The sequence below is a fragment of the Salvelinus alpinus genome, chromosome 6 (genome assembly GCF_045679555.1).
Source record: "Salvelinus alpinus chromosome 6, SLU_Salpinus.1, whole genome shotgun sequence".
Lineage (NCBI taxonomy): Eukaryota > Metazoa > Chordata > Actinopteri > Salmoniformes > Salmonidae > Salvelinus > Salvelinus alpinus.
The window spans coordinates 56,129,218-56,155,535 of NC_092091.1; the positions used below are offsets into that span (position 1 = coordinate 56,129,218).

Sequence of the window (26,318 nt, forward strand, 5' to 3'; positions counted from 1 at the left end):
AAAAATAGCTGCTCTCCCTTTGTTAGCTTAGCATCTAGCGCAAAGCTAACCCTACTTTGTACGGGAATCTTACTTCCTTGTAGAACAGGTTCCCCTTCAACAAGGGGACGGGTTTAATAATGACATCATGTTCCAACCGTTTCGGCGTTATTTTTCACAATGTTTACCGGAACGCGTGGTAACAAAGAAATACAGTTTTTCTACCCACCAATTGAAACGCAAGAGATGGAGAGAAAATTACTCGCTTCGGTCACTTGCTCCTGAAACGCGAGAGACATAGACGGGCCCATATGTATGCCGTGGCTAGTAGTATTCAGTAATTCACCCTTACATGCTGACTTTGTCAGAGAGACAACACCAGAGGCAACCTCTATGTACATGTATATTTTATACACTTAATTAGTTATACATATAGGCTGGTTTCTGGTGAAAAAGTTCAACACCCAGACACCTCTGCACCAGAAAGAGTGTATGGCTAATCTGTGTTTTATACATTAATGTTACTGATTTCCTGTAAGGAAACACTGGAGTCACAACATTGTGCAATCTGAACATTGTGGAAAAATACATCATATAAATACACAGAATGACAAATGAGGCACTTATGTTTTCTGACCAAAATGTGATAAAACATCATTGGCATGGCATAATTTACAAGACATGTTTTCATATCAAATATAAATTGGCACAATAATGCATGGCCACAGTCCAAATCTAAAAGCATAGAAAGGTTTGAGAACATTTTGCTGACACATGATTTAAGTTACACTTACAATATACATCACACTGGCTCAGAGTTCAAAATAGTGTAGTATGTACAGTACAGTATGCTGAAATATAAAAACATTCAAGCACTAGATGTGGAAAATACATTATTAGAAAAACACATTGTTTCCTTGAAAGCAATGCTTGAATTTTAATAGGATTAGTCAGCATTCTTTTCAAATTAGAAATGTACAGCTGCCTGGCATTAAAATTAAGGAAGAGGAGGAGGTGTGATGATTTACATTAAAGAACATATCCGATGTAAACAAATTGAGTGGTCATGTGATAATGAACTAGAATGTATTGGCCTGAACATTACACTGTCTCCCCAAATGTCTTTTACCCTTATTGGAATGTATAGGCCACCTTCCACCAAAAGTGTGTTTTTTGATCAGTTTAGTAACATGCTTAGGGAATGTGATTTTGGGAAAGAGGTCGTCTTAATGGAGATTTTAATATTAATTATGAAGACAAGTCTTGTAGGAAAACCCTCAAACGGATCACTAATACCTTTGACCTTACACAGCTAGTTAAAGGGCCAACCAGGGTGACTTGTTGCTCTAAAACACAGATTGATTTGGTGTTCAGTAATAAACCAGAGAGTGACTAAATCATTCAATATGGTTACTGGGCTATCTGATCATAATCTGACACTTATAGCCAGAAAGCTGTCTAAGAGCAGGTTTAACCTCTCTACTGTTAGAAAGCCGGATCAACTAAGAATACCTAAGAGTGAATTAAACTATTTTGAAAACGGAATTAACTGGAATGATCTCTTGTCCTATACAGACGTGGAAGCTGATAGTCAGGTTTTTCTATCCACAATCCAGACTACAATAAATGGTTTCCTAAAGAAAATCAAATCCAAACCTGGCCAAAAGAGCACTCTTCCTTGGCTAAATGGAGAAATCTGGAAATTGATGAAAGAACGAGATTATGCTCTAAAAACAGCCCTAAGATCCAAATTAGAGCATGACAGACGTAGGTTTACCATGTTAAGAAATAAGGTGAAGAAAGAAATCAGACAGGCCAAGGCAAACTTTTTTATTAACATAATTGGTGAAGCAAAGGGAAATTCTAAATTGATCTGGGAGAATCTAAAAAAGTTAACAGGGAAAGACCATAGTAACACTGCAAAAAGACTAGATATCATGGTGAATAACAATCTAACACAGGATGCAGTCGAAATAGCAATAGCCTTCAATTCCTACTCTATTGACTCTGTCAGGGTACTGACCCAGAACCCCTCCACTGGTTTCTTGGGCTCAGTGCTAGTGAATGACGCTCAACCTGTCTTCTTCATAAGGGAGGTTTCTGAGTCTAAGGTGATTAGCTCACTAAAGAACTCTAAAGCCAAAGATGTGTTTGGGCTGGACTCTACCTTTCTTAAAAACTACAAAGTGTCACTCATTGGCCCCATTACTAAGGTCACCAACAGATCCATTGGTCTGGGGGTGTTTCCGAGGGTATGGAAGTCGGCCATAATAACGGCCATCTTTAAATCGGGCGACCCTGCTGACGTGAGTAACTACATGCCCATTAGTATACTACCTGTGGTGTCAAAGGTTGTTGAAAAGTGTGTAGCAGAACTGATTGCCCACCTCAACAACAGCCCCTTCACATTTCACTCCATGCAGTTTGGCTTCAGAGCGAAACACTCCACAGACACGGCCAACTGCTTTCTTCTGGAAAATGTGAAGTCCAAGATGGACAAAGAGGGCATTGTTGGGGCTGTGTTTCTGGACCTAAGGAAGGCTTTTGATACTGTCAACCATGAGATTCTCATCACAAAATTGTCCAAGTTCAACTTTCCCCCCGATGCCTTGAGATGGATGAAATCATACCTTGAAGGCAGAACTCAGTGTGTCAAGTGAGCAATGAGCTGTCGCCCACTCTTAGCTATGATGTGGGAGTCAATACTGGGGCCCATACTGTTAAGCCTGTACATTAATGATCTGCCATCTCTCTGTACTGGGTCTGAAGTTCAAATGTATGCAGATGATACAGTGATATGTGCATGCAAAGAGCAAACAACAAGCTGCACAAGAACTCACTACTGTAATGGTCCAGGTTACAAAGTGGCTCAGTGACTCGTGTTTGCATCTCAATGTGAAAAAAACTGTTTGAATGTTCTTCACAAAGAGGGCAAGGTGGTATCTGTACCTTGGCATCATACTTGATTCCAACCTCTCTTTTAAAAAGCATGTGAAAAAGGTCATTCAAATAACCAAGTTCAACCTAGCTAATTTCCGATTTATACTTAATTGTTTGACTACAGAGGTAGCCAAACTGTACTTCAAATCTATCATACTCCCCCACTTAACATACTGCTTGACTAGTTGGATCCAAGCTTGCTGTACAACATTAAAACCTATTCAGTCTGTCTACAAACAGGCTCTCAAAGTGCTTGATAGGAAGCCTAATAGCCATCATCACTGTTACATCCTCAGAAAGCATGAGCTCCTGAGTTGGGAAAATCTTGTGCAATACACCGACGCATGTCTTGTATTCAAGATCCTAAATGCCCTGGCTCCCCCTCCACTCAGTATTTTTGTTAAACAGAAAACCCAAACATATGGCAGCAGATCCACAAGGTCTACCATGAGAGGTGACTATAGTTCCCTTAAGTAAAGCACCTTTAGTAAATCCACTTTCTCTGTGAGACCTTCCCATGTCTGGAATACACTGCCATCAGACACACATAACTGCGCCACATATCACACTTTCACAAAATGCATGAAGACATGGCTAAAGGTCAATCAGATTTGTGAACATAATCCCTCGTTGTGTATTGCCGCTTTCCATGTTGTCTGTTGTCTGTAGCTTGTGAGGTGTGGAAACACTTTGTTGCTTTTCTGAATTTCGTCTTGCTGCTTTTTATTCTATGATGCTCTGTCTGTATGCTACGTCTTGCTTGTCCTATGTTGCTCTGCGTGTGCTCACTGCTCAATGATTGTCTATATTGTAATTGTTTTTAATAACCTGCCCAGGGACTGCGGTTGAAAATTAGTCGGCTGGCTAAAACCGGCACTTTTACTGGAACGTTGATTAATGTGCACTGTCCCTGTAAAAATAAAATAAACTCAAACAGGACAAAACATCCCAAATACACTTAAACTCATTAAATAGAGGAACACACTTGAAAACCACCCAACAATTACAGTGGTCCCTCCTAATTTGACCCTAGAAGTAGGCTACATTTGGTATTTGGTCATTTATTAGGATCCCCATTAGCTGTTGCAAAAGCAGCAGCTACTCTTTCTGGGGTCCACACAACACATGACATATTATACAACTAGTGGGTCTAATCCTGAATGCTGATTGGTTAAATACGTATTCCAGCCGGTGTCTATTCCACAAATTACCACCGGCTAAATCTATGACGTTAAAATGCCTATTTACTCTGTTCTATCTTGACTGCGCAATCCACTGTCTCATCAGGCCAGCCAAGCAATTTATAAACTTGATCTCCACTACAAAAAGCATCTAACCTTTATCTCACATTTCTTTTAAACTAACATTTAGTTTTCAACAGCAGAGATTTGTATAAACCTTGCTGTCTGACATATGCAATATTGTTTCAATATTCAAATTCGATCTCAAACTGTCCCTTCCCATAGTAATGAACGTGTCGGCTCGGGTGTCCGGACGAGAAACGGGCAGGCAGCGTTTCTCTACCAGTCGAAATCATGAATCAGCTGGCATAATTTTTATGGATATATACAAAGAAATGTCAATTGAAAAACTGTAAAACGAAACAAAGTGCAGCTATTTTGCAGTCTTTGAGTTTCAGTTGGAAGTTATTGTGTTAGGTGTGTTGTTGGCTAGTGTCCTGACGAGTTAGCACATTTTCTATGCCAGGTGAAATCGTACCTCTTTAGCTCAATGTTATGGGTGTATCCAAATAATGTCACTGGAAAACAGCTTAAACAAATGCAGCTACTGTTGTTATTCTGTCTGCACTGTTTCACGTCACTGTAAGTTAGCCGTAGTTGGCTAGCTAGGAAGCAAGGGAAAAGAACGTTGCCAGCCAGTATGGCAATGGAACATTTACAACAAACAAAAAGACTGAACGACTGGGTCGCGTCTCTGGCAACCGGAATCAAGAGTACAAACGATCAGCCGGCTTGGGTAGCAACCCTAGAATTGTTTCGGACTATATTTTGTGGAAGGATGAAATAGTATGAATAAATTGTTCACAATAAAACATTTAATGAAAATATGTCAATCATTATTTAAATATGTTGGTAACCCGTTGTATAAAAGTGATAATGCTCTCGAAGCCAGTGTTTGGAGGATATATTGGCACGGTTTGCCCTTAATAGACAAGACAGAACTACATACATTTAAAAAAGGCAGACATAGCCTACATATCAATACATACACACAAACCATCTAGGTCAAACATTAAAACCAGAATCTGGAGGTTGTGTGTGTCTGGAGAAATGTTGCCAATCTTAAACCGTTGAATGCAGCTATGGCTGCAACGACTGACAGTTTTCAGAGGTGTGTTGTAGCAGCACATTCTTTGTTTACAAAAACAAAAATATAAACAATGGAGTAAACTTAAATATGGAGTAAACTTAAATAATATTTTGGGTTGTAATAAGGTAAGTATATATTTCAAGTTGAAGAGGTGGTTGATGACCATTTAACATTAGGAAATATCCCAGATTGTATACCTTTAAATTAAATGTATGGAGAAGTCTTCGACTTGATATATTGAAACTCAGTACAAAACTCTTTATCAGTTTGAATAAGTCAGTTACTGTATTTTAGAATCAGGAAATGTGAATAATATTATCTTCATATTCAATCTCAGTAACTACTCTAAAATAGAAAAGTATAAAAAATTAAATATCTTCCAGTGCAACAACTCACTATGGTATCGGTAGATTTGGTCTTTTTTCACAGTTATATGCTGTACGTGGGCGGAGCATAAAATGCACTAATGGGAGTGTCTACAGGAGCGTGCAGGAGGGAGTGATTGTATTCTTAAGACATGATGAGCTACTTACTGTGCAACTAGATAAGGACAAGCAATAATAATAAATAAACTAAACTGTTGATTTTGTACATTGAAACTGGGTGAACACAGTTGTTGTCAAAGCAAGATCTGAACTACACTTAGTCACGTCTGCATTTTGCAAAAAGCAATAAGAGTAAAATGTCACCAAATATCACTTTGAGTCAAAATGCAAATTAAGATCTACTCCTCAGAAATATTCAATATAATCTATATTGTGAAAGGAAAAATTAACTTGTGGACTTTGTTTCCAACGTAGCCTAACAGCCATTGCGTCTAAGGAGTAGGTGATTATCTCACCAAACATCTTATTTTTATGTACACAGCTGCTATCCACTGGCAAGCTAAACAATGACCAGCTAAAAAAAGATACAGGGGAGGCACCTACATTTAAACAACAAAACAGACAGAACTGAAAATAAGCTTTGGCACAGCAGTAGTATAGCAAACACACCAGTGAATTGTGAATAACAACACAATGGTAAAATGGGAATTTTCTATAGTAACTACTGTGCCTCCATTAAGTTTTCTAGATGAATATATACTATAATTTTGTCTTAACGTCCTCTTTAGGATGTAACGCCTTCTCTTGGATGTTAAATATCACGTCACCCTCTCATTAACATCCTGTTTTCTCTCTCTTCCCATTTCTCTGTCGACGTCATTGCTGTCCACCATGCAATATAACTGGATTTGATCATAAACGGATGTCAGGTTAGGGTTGTCTCTAAGCGGATCCAGTTCTGCTATACCCGTTCGCTCCTCCTAGACAGGGAGAGGGAAAGGTAGGGAGGGAAGGAAGGATTGAGAGGGATAAGGAAATAGGGGCAGAGATGGGGGATGAGAAAAGGTGTAGCAAAAAAGACGAAAAAGGATAATGTTTCGTTAAGAGATACTTTGTACCAGAGGAAGGAAACAAGACAAGTCTGATGCTCTGACTAGGTAATGCAACATTCAACACATCTAGAACCATTCCTAAATCGAGTGGGAGGAACCATGAAGCCAAGCTTAAAAGTCCACAGACTTGACAAACACTGTAAAAGACACAGGAATATCATAGACATTACCATACTGAACAAAAATATAAACGCAACATGCAACAATTTAAAGGATTTTACTGAGTTACAGTTCATATAAGGAAATCAGTCAATTCAAATCTATTAATTTCACATGACTGGGCAAGGGTACAGCAATGGGTGGGCCAGGGAGGTCATAGGTCCACCCTCGCGGGAACCAGGCCCAGACAATCAATGAGTTTTCCCCCACAAAAGGGCTTTATTAGAGGTTGTCTGTGTTGTCTGTGAGGATGTCTGTGCAACTCAAGACCACATTAACCCACTGGCACAGAGCTAAAGGCTACAGCCTGTAGCATTATTACTAACCTGGTTTTCTGCTGGTTTAATGTGAGTTATCTCTGCGTACTGAATGTCACATTGCTTTCTTTCGGGATTATCTATAAAGGCAAATAAAGGAAATGAAATATACAGTGTGGGTCTGAGTAACTGACAGATATGCACAAATGCTCATCCACAAGACAGGTTCTGCAAACACTAAGGATGTCACGTTCTGACCTTAGTTCCTTTTTTATGTCTCTATTTTGGTTTGGTCAGGGCGTGAGTTGCGGTGGGCATTCTATGTTTTGTTCTATGTTTTGTATTTCTGTGTTTGGCCTGGTATGGTTCCCAATCAGAGGCAGCTGTCAATCGTTGTCTCTGATTGAGAACCATACTTAGTTAGCCTGTTCCCACCTGTGTTTGTGGGTAGTTGTTTCCTGTTTTGTGTTGTGTCACCTGATAGGACTGTTTCGTTTTTTCGTTGTTTCACCTTTGTTATTTTGGTATTCAGTGTTCAGTTAAATAAATGTATCATGGACACGTACCACGCTGCATTTTGGTCCGATCTTTCATATTCCTCATCAGACGAGGACGAGATTCGTTACAAAGGACTCATGTTACTATGGGTACCTGTGTCTGTGGCAGAGAAGCTATAAAGTAATGATTGTCAGAGCGTGCTTGTGCCTTCTGCTTTTTCAATATTTAGAGAAGTGGTCTGAGACAATGCAACTGTCTGACCAAGCAGAGGAAGTGTGGAAGATACGCCACTTCATTTGACCTGCATTTTTTGTTCAAACAAACATTTCCTACATTTTCCAAAACACCATCCTTGATAATTAAAAAAGGTTGTGCACAACAAACTGACTTTGACAAGGAGAATGACCTCACCCCGTTAAAATCTAAATACCTGCATGTGAGTGTCCGTTTCTCCTCTTCTTAAGATATATTGCAAGACCAACAAGTCCTGAAGCAACCAGAACACAGATTACAGCAATAATAAGCATACCCCGCGTCCTCTCACCACCATCTAAAGTAAAAAGAGAGAAAACTATATTTTAATTAAATGAGCTCTACTATACTTATTGTTTCATATTGAATTTGGTATTGACTGGATACCAGCAATTCAACATTGCTACTATACATATTGTTTTTTACCTATCACCTTAGAGGGATCACTCTCTATACATGAATTTTGAAGAACAGCTGTCTCCTTGCTCACTGGGTTGGCAGCCTCACATCTGTAAGAGTCTCTGGTCTGTACATCCACCTTGAGCGGTAGTGAGAGGGTGATGTTGAGGTCAGGGCTGCTGGTCTGGTTGAGTATCTCCTCTCCTCTGTACCAGGACAGGGTCACCTCTCTCCCGTTCTCCACAGAACACACCACGCTACAGATGTTATCATGGACTGTCACCTGAGGTTTGGACAGAACAGCTGGAAGACAAATAATGAATAAATGGGAATTGGTGAAATGGAACTTATCTTTAAAGTGGCAAAGAGCAGTTGCTCAAAAATGAGCAGTTCTTTTTTGGACATATAAATTCATGATTCTGGAATTATATGGAATCAAGAATATAACTTATAAATGCCTAATGAGCTTAGTCCCCTTCAGAGAAACCCATAAGCTTGTTTTACTATAGTGTCTGTAAACAAAATCTATATAATCTCAAAACTATACTTTTTATATAATGGCTGATCGGGCCTTGCATCCATAGCTCTATGAGTTTGGGAGTGGTTACATTTCTCCAGGCCCTCAGCTTTTTACCGGACCAATAAAGCGACCGCTTTAGTATTGTTTCTACTGCTGATTGCCGCTTTAATGATTTTGTAATTTACAGCACACACACACACACACTTACAGTACACAGTCAGCTGAAATATATGTGTCGTCTTCTCTCCATCTCCATCTGTATTCTCCACAGTATAAACCCCAGAATCATCTATTTGTAGGTCTGACAAAGTGAAGAATCCAGTAACATTGTTCCAGTGAAGGCGGTTTTTAAATCTCTTCACAAGGTTGGTATTACTTTGTTTACCAGGGTACACCTGTGCAATGTTGCCAAGGTCTCCATAAAGTAAATTGCCAGACTTCAACACCTTCTCTGGAAAAGAGAGAGACTTTCCCACGATGCCTTTCACCTGCCGAGTCTCAGGTTGGGCTGAATGCTGTGCTGCACAGAGTACTGTGGAGAGAAAGAGAGACTCAATATCAACGCATTGACTTAAACATCATAGTTCTTCTCTAATAACATAGCAATGTAGCAAATTAGTTTCACGATTTCTTGAGAATATGTGTCCAAACAGAATTCACTTTTTCTAAACAATTAACATGCAGCCCCAAGCTAAAACACATTTGTAACGTAGACACAGGGAAGCAAGTGCATTTAATAACAAAGAACAATACAAGATAAGAGCAGCTTCAAACATGGAAACATGAACATTGTTGCCTGGTGAGTAGAGGTCGACCGATTATGATTTTAACGCCGATACTGATACCGATTATTGGAGGACAAAAAAAGTCGATAACGATTAAATCGGCCGATTTTTAAAATGTATTTGTAATAATGACAATTACAACAATACTGAATGAACACTTATTTTAACTTAATATAATACATCAATAAATCAATTTAGCCTCAAATAAATAATGAAACATGTTCAATTTGGTTTAAATAATGCAAAAACAAAGTGTTGGAGAAGAAAGTAAAAGTGCAATATGTGCCATGTAAGAAAGCTAACGTTTAAGTTCCTTGCTCAGAACATGAGAACATATGAAAGCTGGTGGTTCCTTTTAACATGAGTCTTCAATATTCCCAGGTAAGACGTTTTAGGTTGTAGTTATTATAGGAATTATAGGACTATTTCTCTCTATACCATTTGTATTTCATATACCTTTAAATATTGGATGTTCTTATAGGCACTTTAGTATTGCCAGTGTAACAGTATAGCTTCCGTCCCTCTCCTCGCTCCTCCCTGGGCTCGAACCAGGAACACAACGACAACAGCCACCCTCGAAGCAGCGTTACCCATGCAGAGCATGGGTTGTCACAACCACTCCAAGTCTCAGAGCGAGTAACGTTTGAAACGCTATTAGCGCACACCCCGCTAACTAGCTAGCCATTTCACATCGGTTACACAAGCCTAATCTCGGGAGTTGATAGGCTTGAAGTCATAAACAGCAGAGCTGCTGGCAAAACGCACGAAAGTGCTGTTTGAATGAATGCTTATGAGCCTGCTGGTGCCCACCATCGCTCAATCAGACTGCTCTATCAAATCATAGACTTAGTTATAACATAATAACACACAGAAATACGAGCCTTAGGTCATTAATATGGTTGAATCCGGAAACGATCATCTCAAACAAAACATTTATTCTTTCAGTGAAATACGGAACCGTTCCGTATTTTATCTAACGGGTGGCATCCATCAGTCTAAATATTCCTGTTACATTGCACAACCTTCAATGTTTTGTCATAATTACGTAAAATTCTGGCAAATTAGTTCGCAACGAGCCAGGCGGCCCAAACTGTTGCATATACCCTTACTCTGTGTGCAATGAACGCAAGAGAAGTGACACAATTTCACCTGGTTAGTATTACCTGCTAACCTGGATTTCTTTTAGCTAAATATGCAGGTTTAAAAATATATACTTCTGTTTATTGATTTTAAGAAAGGCATTGATGTTTATGGTTAGGTACACGTTGGAACAACAACAGTCCTTTTTCGCGAATGCACACTGCATCGATTATATGCAACGCAGGACACGCTAGGTAAACTAGTAATATCATCAACCATGTGTAGTTATAACTAGTGATTATGATTGATTAAGTTTAATGCTAGCTAGCAACTTACCTTGGGTTCTTACTGCATTCGCGTAACAGGCGGGCTCCTCGTGAGGCAGGTGGTTAGAGCATTGGACTAGTTAACCGTAAGGTTGCAAGATTGAATCCTTGAGCTGACAAGATAAAAATCTGTCGTTCTGCCCCTGAACAAGGCAGTTAACCCACCGTTCCTAGGCCGTCATTGAAAATAAGAATGTGTTCTTAATTGACTTGCCTAGTTAAATAAAGATTAAATAAAGGTATACATTTTTTTTTTTTTATCGGCGTCCAAAATTACCGATTTCCGATTGTTATGGAAACTTGAAATCGGCCCTAATTAATCGGCCATTCCGATTAATCGGTCGACCTCTACTGGTGAGTGATGACAATGGAGGGCTATATACAGGGGAAGTAATCAGGGAGGTGATGAAGTCCAGGTGTGCCTAATGAGGCGCAGGTGTGCGTAATAAGTTGCCAGGACCGGTGGTTAGTATTCCGGCGATGTCGAATGCCGGAAGGGTGGAGCAGGAGTAGACGTGACAACGTGACAACGTTAGCCAAAATGAAAAAAAACACAGCCACTCCATTGAATAGCAGGCTAATGTCATTGGTTGCTTTGCACTGCTTGCAGATAGCCACTGATTCCTTCCAAAGACTCATTGTTGAATTTGCGATTTCCAACTTGTTGTGTAATATTTACGCCCAATGGCCGATGAGCACCGATACGTTTTATCTACAATTTGTCTTCAATTTGTCTTCTTCTTCAGTAGATTTGTCTACTTGATTTATGATGATGACTGCTAACTAAGATTTTGAAAGTACAATCAAAGCTACTACTGTTTATAAAAATGTATAAAAATATAAATGATAAATCATTTAATTAATTAAGTCGCATACAAATAGGCAGCTCCAAAATGTAGGTGTTTCTGAGCTTTATTTGGTGGTGGGGCAGGCCATGATTGGCTCAGCATTGCACCGTGATTGGCTCAGTGTTCTGTCACTCATGGGGACACTACGTCACCTGCCTTTAGTAAGGGTAGACATCAAGAATGTGAGCCCTTTTGGTCCTGCCATAGACTTAGATTAGAAGTGTCCTTACAAGAAGGCTCAAGGTCATTGGCCACAGATAAATTGACGTCAAATCAAGTTATATCTACAGTAGCTTGGATTGGAATAATCATGTCAACATCGTACTTCAAAATCTTAGGTAGCAGTCATCATCATAAATAAAGTAGTCAATCTACTGGCAAATACTTTTTCATCCTTGTCATATGAAGATAAATAATGAAGACAAATTATAGATAAAACTTTTCGGTGCTCATCGGCCATTGGACATAAACATTACACAACAAGTTGGAAATCGCAAATTCAAAAATGAGTTGTTTGGAAGGAATCATTGACAGTGGCTAGCCGCAAGCATTGCAACTGGGAAGTCGAGATTAAACACGCTAGGACTGGGAAAATACATTTTGAACGGTCATCCAACTCGGAATTGTAAATCTTTCTCTTTCTTTGATGATAACATTTGCAAACGAAGGACTGCCACACCCATCAAGGTGAGTCCAAAAGTGTCTTATATGCTGCTGCATAAATGATGTAATATGCCAGGGAAAAAGTAATACTAAGTGTATGTTGTGAAGTAAGCTGTTAGTAGCCCATGTGCCACACTCTTATAATTTGGTCTATTTTCACCAACACGGTGTTGTAAACACATCGTTCGTGGCCCAGTGTGTGCTCGTTTGCCAACTTTTTAGTTGTGGTGGCGCATGGCTTGCACGTGCAATTTCAGCACCACATTCTATAATAGAATTGTGTTATTTGACATGGCAAATTAAAAGCGTATTTAATGCGTCAAATAGTGTTATATGACGTGTATCTTTTTTGACACTCAAAGACCCAAACGGCATTCAATGTGCCTCACCCTAATACTTGGTATTATATTTTCACCTCTTAATGTCACCTACTGTTCTAACTTCGTGGTGTACATGTTGCCTATAACCTGTTTTAGAGAAATGTAATCATTGAATATTTCATTGTCTGTTTATATGCCCCATTTATTTATCCTACGGTTCTTACTTGGTGTACAGGGAGTACACTGTAAGAAAGGCCCAGGTTCTGAACTCTGTCGCTGTACATTTCAAAAGTGCTGAACAAATAGTTATATTGATGACGTCCGTCGTCGCTCGCTCATTAATGTCTTAATCGAAATTATGGATTGCCTCTTATCATCAAGGACAACAACCACCTGAGCCACTGCCTGTTCACCCCGCTATCATCCAGAAGGCGAGGTCAGTACAGGTGCATCAAAGCAGGGACCGAGAGACTGAAAAACAGCTTCTATTCTCAAGGCCATCAGACTGTTTGTCACGTTCCTGACCTGTTTTCTGTTAGTTTTTGTATGTGTTAGTTGGTCAGGACGTGAGTTTGGGTGGGCAGTCTATGTTTTCTGTTTCTATGTTGGTTAATGGGTACCTAATATGGTTCTCAATTAGAGGCAGGTGGTTTTCATCTCCTCTGATTGAGAATCATATTAAGGTAGGTGTTGTCACATTGTTTGTCGTGGGTGGTTGTCTCCTGTGTTAGTGTCTGTCTATGTTGCACCATACGGGACTGTTTCGGTTTGTTTGTTCATTTTGTTCGTTCGGTTTTTATGTAGTCATTTCCCTGTTCGTGCGTTCTTCGTGTTACATGTAAGTTCTTACGTCCAGGTTTGTCTACATTCGTTTTGTTATTTTGTTAGTTAATTCAAGTATAGTTCGTTTTTTGTCTTCGTTGTTTTGTCGTGTCTAAATAAATATCATGTCTAAGTATCACGCTGCGTCTTGGTTCAATCCATGCTCCTCCTCTTCGGATGAAGAGGAAGAGGAGAACCGTTACACTGTTAAACAGCCACCACTAACATTGAGTGGCTGCTGCCAACATACTAACTCAACTCCAGCCACTTTAATATTGGAAAAATGTATGTAAAAATTTATCACTAGCCACTTTAAACAATGCCACTTAATATAATGTTTACATACCCTACATTACTCATCTCATATGTATCTACTGCATCTTGCCATCTTTATGTAATACATGTATCACTAGCCACTTTAAACAATGGCACTTTTATATGTTTACATACCCTACATTACTCATCTCATATGTATAAACTGTACTCTATATCATCTACTGCATCTTGCCTATGCCGTTCTGTACCATCACTCATTCATATATTTTTATGTACATATTCTTCATCCCTTTACACTTGTGTGTATAAGGTAGTAGTTGTGGAATTGTTGGGTTAGATGACTCGTTGGTTATTACTGCATTGTCGGAACTAGAAACATAAGCATTTCGCTACACTCGCATTAACATCTGCTAACCATGTGTATGTGACACATTTGATTTGATTTATCTACTTGTCGTTCCATTATGCCATAGTTTGTACATCTCAATTGTCAGTAGAAACCATCATTTGTATAAGCAATTCAGCCATATCAGCTATGTTTTTTTTAAAGGCAGTAAATTAGGCTGAATTAACTGTTTCGCTGCCAGACAAGGCTCCGCTGAAAGCCAGGTGTAGGAGTGGTAAGGTGTTGGGACTCTGCTGTTGGGACCGCATTACGTAGGCCCTAACAGTTTGTGGGCACTATTTGTCACCGTTATAGTGCAATTAATGTATTGTTTAGATATGTGTTGTGTAGTGGATTTTCTGGCATGCATCCTACTTATTTTTTTGCCCCATGTCACGATCGTCTTGATGAGAAAGAGCGGACCAAGGCGCAGCGTGCGAGAAATACATCTTATTTTTATTTTAGAACGATGAACACGAAACGAAACACTTAATACAAACTAACAAAACAACAAACTGACGACCGTGAAGCTATATAAACAAATGGTGCTGACACTGACCACTACACAATGACATAGACAATTACCCACAAACACATAATGCCTATGGCTGCCTTAAATATGGCTCCCAATCAGAGACAAATGAAAGACAGCTGTCTCTGATTGAGAACCACTCAGGCAACCATAGACTTACCTAGACACATTCACTAACCACAACCCCATACACTAAACCCAACACCCCCTTTACCATATAACCACCCAAGATGAGACAAAACACAAACATTCCCCATGTCACACCCTGACCTAACTAAAATAATAAAGAAAACAAAGAATACTAAGGCCAGGGCGTGACAGTACCCCCCCCAAAGGTGCGGACTCCGGCCACAAAACCTAACACAGAAGGGGAGGGTCCGGGGTGGGCCTTCCTATGGCGGCGGCTCGGGTGCGGGACGTGACCCCAACTCCACCATTGTCAATACCAGCTTTGGTGTCTCTGGTAGATCCTGGCTGACTGGCGGCTCTGGAAGGTCCTGGCTGGCTGGCGGCTTTGGCAGATCCTGGCTGGCTGGCGGTAGGATCTGGCTGCTCATGGCTGACGGTAGGCTCTGGCTGCTCATGGCTGGCTGGCGACTCTGGCTGCTCATGGCTGGCTGGCGACTCTGGCTGCTCATGGCTGGCTGGCGACTCTGGCTGGCTGGCGACTCTGGCTGCTCCTGGCTGGCTGGCGACTCTGGCTGCTCCTGGCTGGCTGGCGACTCTGGCGGCTCCTGGCTGGCTGGCGGCCCTGGCGGCTCCTGGCTGGCTGGCGGCCCTGGCGGCTCCTGACTGGCTGGCGGCTCTGGCGGCTCGTGACTGACGGACGGCTCAGACGGCGCTGGGCAGACGGACGGCTCAGACGGCGCTGGGCAGACGGACGGCTCAGACGGCGCTGGGCAGACGGACGGCTCAGACAGCGCTGGGCAGACGGACGGCTCAGACAACGCTGGGCAGACGGACGGCTCAGACGGCGCTGGGCAGACGGACGGCTCAGACGGCGCTGGGCAGACGGATGGCTCAGACGGCGCTGGGCAGACGAGCAGTGCAGGCGGCGTTGGGCAGACGGCCGACTCTGACCTGCTGAGGCGCACAGTAGGCCTGGTGCGTGGTGCCGGAACTGGTGGTACCGGACTGGAGACACGCACCTGAAGGCTAGTGCGGGGAGAAGGAACAGGGCATACTGGACCCTGGAGACGCACATTAGGCCTAGTGCGTGGTGCCGGAACTGGTGGTACCGGGCTGGGAACACGCATCTCAGGGCTAGTGCGGGGAGCAGCAACAGGATGCACAGGACTCTGGAGACGCACAGGAGGCTTGGTGCGTGGTGTAGGCACTGGTGGTAATAGGCTGGAGACACGCACCACAGGGCTAGTGCGTGGAGGAGGAACAGGGCTCTGGAGACGCACAGGAAGCCTGGTGCGTGGTGTAGGCACTGGTGGTACTGGGCTGGGGCGGGGAGGTGGAGCCGGAAATACCGGACCGTGCAGGCGTACTGGCTCCCTTGAGCACTGAGCCTGCCCAACCTTACCTGGTTGTATGCTCCCCGTGGCCCGACCAGTGCGGGGAGGTGGAATAACCCGCACTGGGCTGTGTAGGCGAACCGGGGACACCATGCGTAAGGCTGGTGCCATGTATGCCGGCCCGAGGAGACGCACTGGAGGCCAGATGCGTTGGGCCGGCTTCATGACATCCGGCTCAATACTCAGTCTAGCCCTGCCAGTGCGGGGAGGTGGAATAACCTGCACCGGGCTATGCACACGTACAGGAGACACCCTGCGCTCTACCGCATAACACGGTGTCTGCCCGTACTTTCGCGCTCCACGGTAAGCTCGGGGAGTTGGCGCAGGTCTCCTACCTGACTTCGCCACACTCCCTTGTATCCCCCCCCAAGACACTTTTTGGGCTGACTCACAGGCTTCCTACTGCGCCTCCATTCGCCGGTATCCCTCCTCGCACTGTTCCAGAGAATCCCAGGCGGGCTCCGGCAATCGCCCTGGGTCGATCGCCCACCTGTCGATCTCCTCCCACGTAGTATAGTCCAGATCCTGCTCCCATTGCCATAAATCCTGTGTATGTTCCTGCTGCCGCTTGACACGCTGCTTGGTCCCGTTACGGTGGGTAATTCTGTCACGATCGTCTTGATGAGAAAGAGCGGACCAAGGCGCAGCGTGCGAGAAATACATCTTATTTTTATTTTAGAACGATGAACACGAAACGAAACACTTAATACAAACTAACAAAACAACAAACTGACGACCGTGAAGCTATATAAACAAATGGTGCTGACACTGACCACTACACAATGACATAGACAATTACCCACAAACACATAATGCCTATGGCTGCCTTAAATATGGCTCCCAATCAGAGACAAATGAAAGACAGCTGTCTCTGATTGAGAACCACTCAGGCAACCATAGACTTACCTAGACACATTCACTAACCACAACCCCATACACTAAACCCAACACCCCCTTTACCATATAACCACCCAAGACGAGACAAAACACAAACATTCCCCATGTCACACCCTGACCTAACTAAAATAATAAAGAAAACAAAGAATACTAAGGCCAGGGCGTGACACCCCACCAAGATTTACATGCTAAAATCAAGGTACAGCCTACATAGACACTTTTCTTTACAAAATAACCCAATTTAGAAATTCTGGCTGGTAACTATTGACAACCTTCCTGTCCTGCCTGCCTGGTTACTGCCTCACGAGAAAGCGAACACAACTTTTCATGAAAACAAGGTATGCCAATGTGTTAATAAAAAGCAGTTAATAAAATATGTTAAGTCTCCTTCTAAAACTATCTAGAATGACCCACTGTATAGCTAACAAAACTACTAACGTTGTCTTTAGTAGCGTACATGAGGCCTGATCCAGGCCGATTTCAGAAAACCTTTGAATTAGAGAAGAGTGGTTGACAGTGTTGAACGCTTTAGATAAGTCAATGAATAGAGCAGCAGTGTTTCTTCCTATCAAAACCAGTGTGATTTTGGCACTCTTTTTTATTTATTGTAGTCTTAGTAATTTTGACTAAAATATCATGAAGTCACATTTTTATCATTTGAATTATGGTTTAGTATAGTTATTGTCAAAATTATAATTAGCCTATAGTTAACATAAATCACTGACTTCCATGTGCACAAACATACATGGCTTTCTGCATAACTATTCTCTTCCCAACAGCAGAAATATGACAAACAAATATAAGAATATAAACTGAGTGTACAAGACATTTAGGACGCCTTCATAATATTGAGTTGCAGGTAATGTTACTGGTAATGTTAACAGGGTCACATTAAGTTACAAAACATTCTTGAATGTTGCAGATAGAAGTCCCATGAATAGAGCAGACTTTACTCGTTATGCAACATGTCAGAGGCATGTTTGTTCTACATAGCATATTTCTATCTGTACGTTTCAAAACGTGTCGTCCTGCTGAACTCGACCCAAGATGTTAGCCATAGATAGTTAATGAGGTAAAAGGACTGAACAAGGTGTAGCCTAAACTTAATAGTTAACAGTCCAGCTCACAAGCAGGCTAGTTTTAGGCCTGCTTTTAAAATGATGCTCGCCAATGCGCCGATATTATGGATCATATCTTTTGAACGGTAAGGGCTAGAACCAAGCCGTTTTCTCTGAGCAACAGAGGGAGACTTGACTACATTTGGCTATATCGAACCTGGCTATGAAATACAGTGGGAAAAGTGAGAGGGTTGAGCGAGACTAGAAATTCAAAACAGCCTGCTTCTATACTCAATGAAGAGAAACATAGCTAGACTGTTATTTCACAATTTAAATCAATGCTGCTATTGTTTTTAATTTCGTAAAGCAGCTTGTGTTTCTTACCCCGGTACTTTAAAAAACACCCCTTTTCTAATAAAGGGGGACTAGTTACTCCCTAGTACCCTAATTTTAAACCAGTGATGCTCCCGAAATGGTGCTATTCCTTGGTCTGAAGCCTGACTGACGCACATTTAGAATGCATTTCATAGCTAGCAAATATCCAAATTGACAGTTGATTAGAGATTCAAAAATGTTGTCAGACTGGTCCTTGACTAAAAGCCACTTTCATTCTTAATTTGTGTCCAGGAAACAAGCCCTAAATGTCTACATTGACGTGGTGCTGTCACTCCCTGACCGTAGAGAGCTTTTTATGTCTCTATTTTGGTTTCGTCAGGGTGTGATTTGGGTGGGCATTCTATGTTCATTTCCTATGTTTTGTATTTCTTTGTGTTTGGTCGGGTGTGGTTCTCAATCAGAGGAAGCTGTCTATCATTGTTTCTGATTGAGAACCATACTTAGGTAGCTTTTTCCCACATGGTTTTTGTGGGTAGTTATTTTCTGTTTAATGTTTTGCACCTGATAGGACTGTTTCGGTTATTCTCTTTGTTATTTTGTTCTTAGTGTTCAGTTTCAATAAAAAGCACGAACACTTACCACGCTACGCTTTGGTCCACACCTTCTTCAACAGACGACCGTTACAGGTGCTCTGTGTTTCTCTATGTCTATTTGTTTTCCTGCTTATACAGGGTAAGCAAATACCGGCATAAAAAAAACAAATATTCGAAAAGATATAGCTTTTTACACAGTTTAATAAAGTGTTTAAACACATTCTATTTTATAAAATCATCTAGCTGCCACTATTTTTGCAAGTGTCTGAAAACACATCAAACTGTTAAGTTAGGCTAAAGGACTATGCTTAATAATAAACATCATCACAAAAATATATGTTAACGCATTATAACTTTCAGAAACTACAGTAGCCCTAGCCTGTATGAAAATAGAGAAACACATTCATCGTAGTCAAAATTGACCAGCAAAAAAATAAGACAAAAGCTCTTTGCATGTATGACTTGCTGCACCAACCTATAACTTCAGAACTGGCCGCAATATATGTTTTACTGCTGCATGATTTTAAATAGTTTATATAGTTAGGGACAGATACAATATGTATATGTTTTTTTTTTTTTACATAGGCTATTAAATAGACAACAGTCATCATGTTTCCCATTACACCTTGTTTTACGCAAATTTTCGGTGCCTCCTCCGAAAAATACACCAAAACACAGACAATGTCTTATGATTGAATGAGTGTCTTACCTGAAACATGACACCAAAGCAACGGCCATTCCACCGTAATACTTTTCATCATCTTTTGTTTTCAAGTTATCTTTATAATGGAGGCTACATTCCCTTTACGAATCCGTCATTCGGCCAGCGTTGCAAAATTAAGTAACGCCTCGATCACACCGACAGGCTATGGCATTTTGGTACGCCAGAAGTAGGGTGCTATGGGGTAACCAGCCCCCCCCCATAAGAACAATGTCTAACTGCTGACACAAAAAAGCTACGTTTGGGTAAAAATTGGTATGTGAATTGGTATGTGGATGAAGGTCCTGCTTAGGAAAATAAATTATAAATGGAAATAAATGGCTACAGTTTACAATTTTTTGGGTATTTCATGAAATGTTGTTTTTAGAAAAGGGGCCTTTTTTTAAATACCATTAATAACTGCCCTCATCAGTTTAATTTAGAAATGATTTAGTAAATAACACTTCAAAGCTACGTCTAGTGGTCTTATTTGAATTATTTAAATAAAATATTAACTCACCTGCACATTAATCATGGTAAATATTATCTTTAAACAAGTTATCACTCAGTAAACACTTGTATGATGTGTGTACAGGAAAGAGGGGCAGAGAGAGGGGAGAGAAAAGGGGTAGGAAAGCAACAAAAAAGGAAAAACAATTCTCATACTGCCCAAACAGATCCACAGATGACGCAATCTCAAACACACTCCACACTGCCCTTTCCCACCTGGACAAAATGAACACCTATGCGAGAATGCTGTTCATTGACTGCAGCTCAGCGTTCAACACCATAGTGCCCACAAAGCTCATCACTAAGCTAAGAACCCTGGGACTAAACACCTCCCTCTGCAACTGAATCCTGGATTTCACAACGGGCCACCCTCAAGGGGTAAGGTCAGGCAACAACACGTCTGCCACACTGATCCTCAACACCGGGGCCCCTCAGTGGTATGTACTTAGTCTCCTCCTGTACTCCCTGTTCACCCACGACTGCGTAGCCAAACACGACTCCAACACCATCATTAAGTTTGCCCGGGCGACACAACAGTGATAGGCCTGATCATAGACAGAGATGAGACAGCCTATAGGGAGGAGGTCAGAGAACAACAACCTCTCCCTCAATGTGAGCAAGACAAAGGAGCTGATAGTGGACTACAGGAAAAGGAGGGCCAAACTGGCCCCCATTAAGGTGCTGTATTGGAGCGGGTCGAGAGTTTCAAGTTCCTTGGTGTCCACATCACCAACAAACTATCATGGTCCTGTCGTGTCTTTGACTATGCCAGATTGATTGCTATGACATGCTATTCTATAAAATAATTTCTCCGGTATCAATATTACCTGATTGAACTAACCATGTAAATATTAATTAACTAGAGAGGGACACCACGAAATAATATTTATAGAGCTGTTATCTTTCGAATAAACTCTTAAAGATTTTGTAATATTTTACTAAATAACAGTCACATTAATCATCATTTTATTCAGTCTCATCTGAAAGTTGTAAGTCCTTGATTGTCTGCAAGAATCCTGGCTAACAAGTTGAATCAGCAATACAAAATTGGGTTTAATTATTTATTTACTAAATACCTAACTAATCACACAGAATCACACATATACAATTAAATCATAACTTGATCAAATTACGTCATACAGAAAACGGCCCTAGCGGGCAGAATAGATATGACAGCTTGTTACACAAAGGGAAGGGGCGGGATTTTAGTGAAAGAGCGGGAGATTCGGAACAGGGCAAAAGCTGTGCTCTCGTAAATATAGTTTCTTATGCATTCTAAATACCGCCCATTTGACAAGGAAAATGCAATACATATTTACTCTGAGCTGCGCTTCAGTAGGTTGGTGGTAGATGGAAGGCCGTATCGACGACCCGAGTCCTCTGTCCTTTGGAGGATGTCTCTGGTCTCTGGTAGTCACGGGATACTTCGTAGTACCGTTGTGTGTGGAAGACGGGATACTCGGACGGTCCTTCCTAACCTGCGTTTGTAGCAGCTGTTGCCAACTCAACGGCTAGGGGATATCACTTCTGTAGTGAACACGAGTTCAAAGTTCATACCATTCGCAATCAAAGTCCATGCTGATGTTGGCTTCATCTAAAGTGATTATCTGAACCATTCTGACACTGGATCGTCATCCTAGCATACCCGGAACAGGAAGTTACATTTTTGTCACTGCCTTTATATAGTGGAGGTAGAGGGGTGTGTCTGAAAAGTCTATTACCCAGGTCTCTTCACAGGGGCGGGCCCCTGGTTGAGCAGAGGAAAACTTATGAAAGCACAGATCTCTCATTTGGAAGCTAAAATTACATTTCATCTCTTCACAAATAATCTCATATTCAAACATTTGAATTAAACAACAATTCCATGTGAATCCGATACCTCTGACGTTTAGACTTTTCACAGTAGCGTTTATGTCATTCTATCATTGATGAGAATGTGTCAGAGGGCAACCGAACTGACATAATATACCTTAAGTACCACCGCATATGTACAGTTGGTTGGATTACCAGAATATAGTTCATTTACCCCAACTTCTGATGTTACCCAGAATCTCTATGTTAACCCATGGGTTTCCTTATGTCACATCAGTTATAGTGGGGAGAGAGAAAAAGGGGGAAAGAGGTATTTATGACTGTCGTAAACCTACCCCCAACCCAACGTCATGACAGTCCAAACACACTAAGACAGTCGTGAAGAGGGCACAACAAAACCTTTCCCCAATCAGGAGACTGAAAAGATTTGGCATGGGTCCACAGATCCTCAAAAAGTTCTACAGCTGCACCATTGAGAGCTTCCTGACCGGTTGCATCACCTCCTAGTATGGCAACTGCTCGGCATCTGACCTTAAGGCGCTACAGAGGGTAGTGCGTACGGCCCAGTACATCACTGGGGCCAACTTCCTGCCATCCAGGACCGATATAATAGGCGGTGTCAGAGGAAACCCCATAAAATTGTCAGAGACTCCAGTCACCCAAGTCATAGACAGTTTTCTCTGCTACCGCACGGCAAACGGTACCGGAGCGCCAATTCTAGGACCAAAAGGCTCTTTAACAGCTTCTACCCCCAAGCCATAAGACTGCTGAACAATAATCAAATGGCCACTGGACTATTTACATTGACCCCCCCCCTCCCAATTTGTTTTGTACACTGCTGCTACTCTCTGTTTATCTATGCATAGTCACTTCACTCCTACCTACATGTGCAAATTACTTCAACTAACCTGTACCCCCGCACACTGACTCAGTACCTTTACCCCCTGTATATAGCCTCGTTACTCCTTATTATTTTTTACTTTCGTTTATTTGGTAAATATTTTCTTAACTCTTCTTGAACTGCACTGTTGGTTTAGGGCTGTAAGTAAGCATTTCACAGTAAGGTCTACACTTGTTGTATTCGGCGCATGTAACAAATCAAGTTTGAATTGATTTGATTTGATTGTGAACACACATCTAGAACTATTCCTAAAGCTAGTGGGAGGAACCATGAAGTCAAGCTTTGAAAGTCCACAAACCTTTATTTTAAAAGACTATGTGAAGATCAAAGGTATCACGATATACCATATGTGCTGTGTTGCTTCTCATTGTGCAACCCAACCATATCATATGCGCAAAACTGGTTGCAATGACATCAGGCCGGGTATCAAACTCAGGTGGTCTGTGCAACTCAAGACCTCATTAACCCACTGACACAGAGCTAAAGCCTACAGTTGTAGCCACGAGGGCTGCATAGTGAATGTCAACTTGCACTCTTTAGATGAAGTACAAATAAAGGAAGGTAAATATATGGCTAGGGAGGATGTGACTAACTGACAGAGATACACAGATGCTCAACCACACAGGAGTCATTTGTTAACACAGTATGCGTACTAACTGTGTCTGTGCTTGCAGTCTTTTTGGCGCCAGAGAAGTCAAGCTATTCAGTAATCATTGTTAGGGTGTGTGCGTGTGTGCCTTCTGCTTTTTTAATATTTAGAGAAGTATATCAGACAGGTTAAAATAAATCAACTGTCTGACAAAGCAGAGAAGGTGACACTTTATTTGACCTGCATCCTATGTTCAAAGATGTCTGAAGAAGGCCCTAAAAATCATCAAAGACTGCAGCCACCCCAGTCATGGACTGTTCTCTCCGCCTCCAACCTACAACTCCCGTACGGGCTCGGGAGAGACGATGGTCGAAAGCCATGCGTCCTCCGAAACACAACCCAACCAAGGGAGCTGCTGCTTCTTAACACAGCGCGCCTCTAACCCGGAAGCCAGCCGCACCTATGTGTCGGAGGAAACACCGTGCACCTGGCTCCCTTGGTTAGCAAGCAATGTGCCCGGCCCGCCACAGGAGTCTCTGGTGCGCGATGAGACAAGGATATCCCTACCGGCCAAACCCTCCCTAACCCGGACGACGCTAGGCCAAATGTGCGTCGCCCCACGGACCTCCCGGTCGCGGCCGGCTGCGACAGAGCCAGGGCGCGAACCCAGAGTCTCTGGTGGCGCAGCTATCGCTGCGATGCAGTGCCTTAGACCACTGCGCCACCCGGGAGGCCCCGTGCCATCTATTTTAATTATGTCATGTTTTTAACAGGGAAGAAGATGTTTTGCAGTGGGTGGCATCACAAGTGCAACATACAAAGACCTTCAACATTTGTGTGTCGAGGGACAACATGGTGGAGAGAAGTCTGAAGGCATATTGCAGCAGAATGCTGTGGTAGCCATTCTGGTTAAGTGTGGTTTGAAGTCTAAATAAATCACTGACTGTGTCACCAGAAAAGCAGTTTCATCATAGCGCTTGATGGTTTTTATGACTGCACTTTAAGAAACATTAAAAGTTCTCAACATTTTCCATATTGAATGACCTTCATGTCTTAAAGTAATGATGGAATGTCATTTCACTTTGCTTATTTGCGTTGTTCATGCCATAATATGGACTTTTACCAATTAGGGCTATCTTCTGTATACCATCCTTACCTTGTCACAACACAACTGATTGGATCCAATGCATTAAGAAATTACCCAAATTAACTTTTAACAAGGCACACCTGTTAATTGAAAAGTATTCCAGGTGACTACCTCCTGAAGCTGGTTGAGAGAATGCCAAGAGTGTGCAAAGCTTTCATCAAGGCATAGGGTGGCTACTTTAAAGAATCTCAAATATAAAATATATTTTGATTTGTTTATCACTTTTTTGATGATTACATACATGTTATTTCATAGTTTTGATGTCTTCGCTATTATTCTACAATGTAGAAAATAGTAAAAATACAGAAAAACCCTTGAATGAGTAGATGTGTCCAAACGTTTGACTGGTACTGTATATCCTGTAGGCCTAGGGTTTCATTCATGCTTTGGATCTGAAGGCACTGTGTAACGTCCTGACCAGAGTTCTTATGTGTTTTGCTTGTTTAGTGTTGGTCAGGACGTGAGCTGGGTGGGAATTCTATGTTTTGTGTCTAGTTCGTCTGTTTCTGTGTCCAGCCTAATATGGTTCTCAATCAGAGGCAGCTGTCAATCGTTGTCCCTGATTGAGAATCATATATAGGTGGCTTGTTTTGTGTTGGGATTTTGTGGGTGGTTGTTTCCTGTCTCTGTGTTTGTGTTCTGCACCAGATAGGACTGTTTCGGTTTGCCACATTTTGTTATTTTGTTCGTTGTAAGTGTTCACTGTTTTCGTTTAATTAAACATGTTGAGCACTGGCTACGCTGCGTGTTGGTCCGATTCCTGTTTCACCCCCTCTTCTAGTGAAGAGAGGGAAGGCTGCCGTTACACACTGTGTGTTATGTACTGTACCTGTTTCCCACACACAACTCCACACTACACAACAAAGACGAGAGGCATGGAGGATGATAGTGTCCTGTTTCCCAGGAATCTTTGCAGTGTTATTCACCATAGGGAGAGTCCAACAAAGGTAAGATATACTGTATTTACTGTAACACATTTCATTTATCTTGTACGTGTCCCTCAAAAATAGCTGTTTTTGTCTAACCCATTCTGTGTGCATTAATTTTCTCACTTCATATTCTCCAGAGAATATTTGAGAGCAAAGTTAGCGAGAGAAAGTAGGGGGGTTGAAATTGAAGACCAGTGGGATAGTAACACAACACTGCTAGGAACAGTCTTTGGAATGATTTAAGGCTGGGCTGCTGGTGACTGAACAAAGGAAACATCTGCATTAGGAATGATTCCTTTGGGAGGAGCAGCCAGATTGTGGGAGGGGTGGGGGGCCTGTGGGGAACCAGAGATCTATCTGTGTGGAGCCGTTGTCTAACTCACCCAGGTGAAACCTTTACTAGATGATTGTACTTGCTAACGGTGGGTGGGATAAACAAGCTGTGTGGGGGGTTAAAACGTTCCTTGGCAAAGAGCTCATCAACTGCTTTAACGTTTAAATTAATAATTTACC

The 26,318-nt window shown here is 41.8% G+C and overlaps 1 protein-coding gene across 2 annotated transcripts; it reads right to left on the reverse strand.

Annotated features, from left to right (window-relative positions):
- Positions 1 to 369: 369 nt before the first annotated feature.
- On the reverse strand, positions 370 to 20,100 carry LOC139578922 (SLAM family member 5-like). 2 transcript variants are annotated; one of them, XM_071407051.1, is made up of 6 exons: positions 19,927 to 20,098; positions 8,982 to 9,305; positions 8,281 to 8,556; positions 8,033 to 8,152; positions 7,174 to 7,244; positions 370 to 6,556 (listed from the first exon to the last, which is right to left on the reverse strand). In XM_071407051.1, the coding sequence occupies exons 1-6, from the start codon at positions 19,976 to 19,978 to the stop codon at positions 6,395 to 6,397; spliced, it is 1,005 nt and encodes a 334-aa protein (XP_071263152.1). In that variant the 5' UTR covers positions 19,979 to 20,098; the 3' UTR covers positions 370 to 6,394. The 2 variants fall into 2 exon arrangements, with proteins under 2 accessions (XP_071263152.1, XP_071263154.1); XM_071407053.1 differs by lacking the exon at positions 7,174 to 7,244 and having other exon boundaries at positions 19,927 to 20,100.
- Positions 20,101 to 26,318: the final 6,218 nt, after the last annotated feature.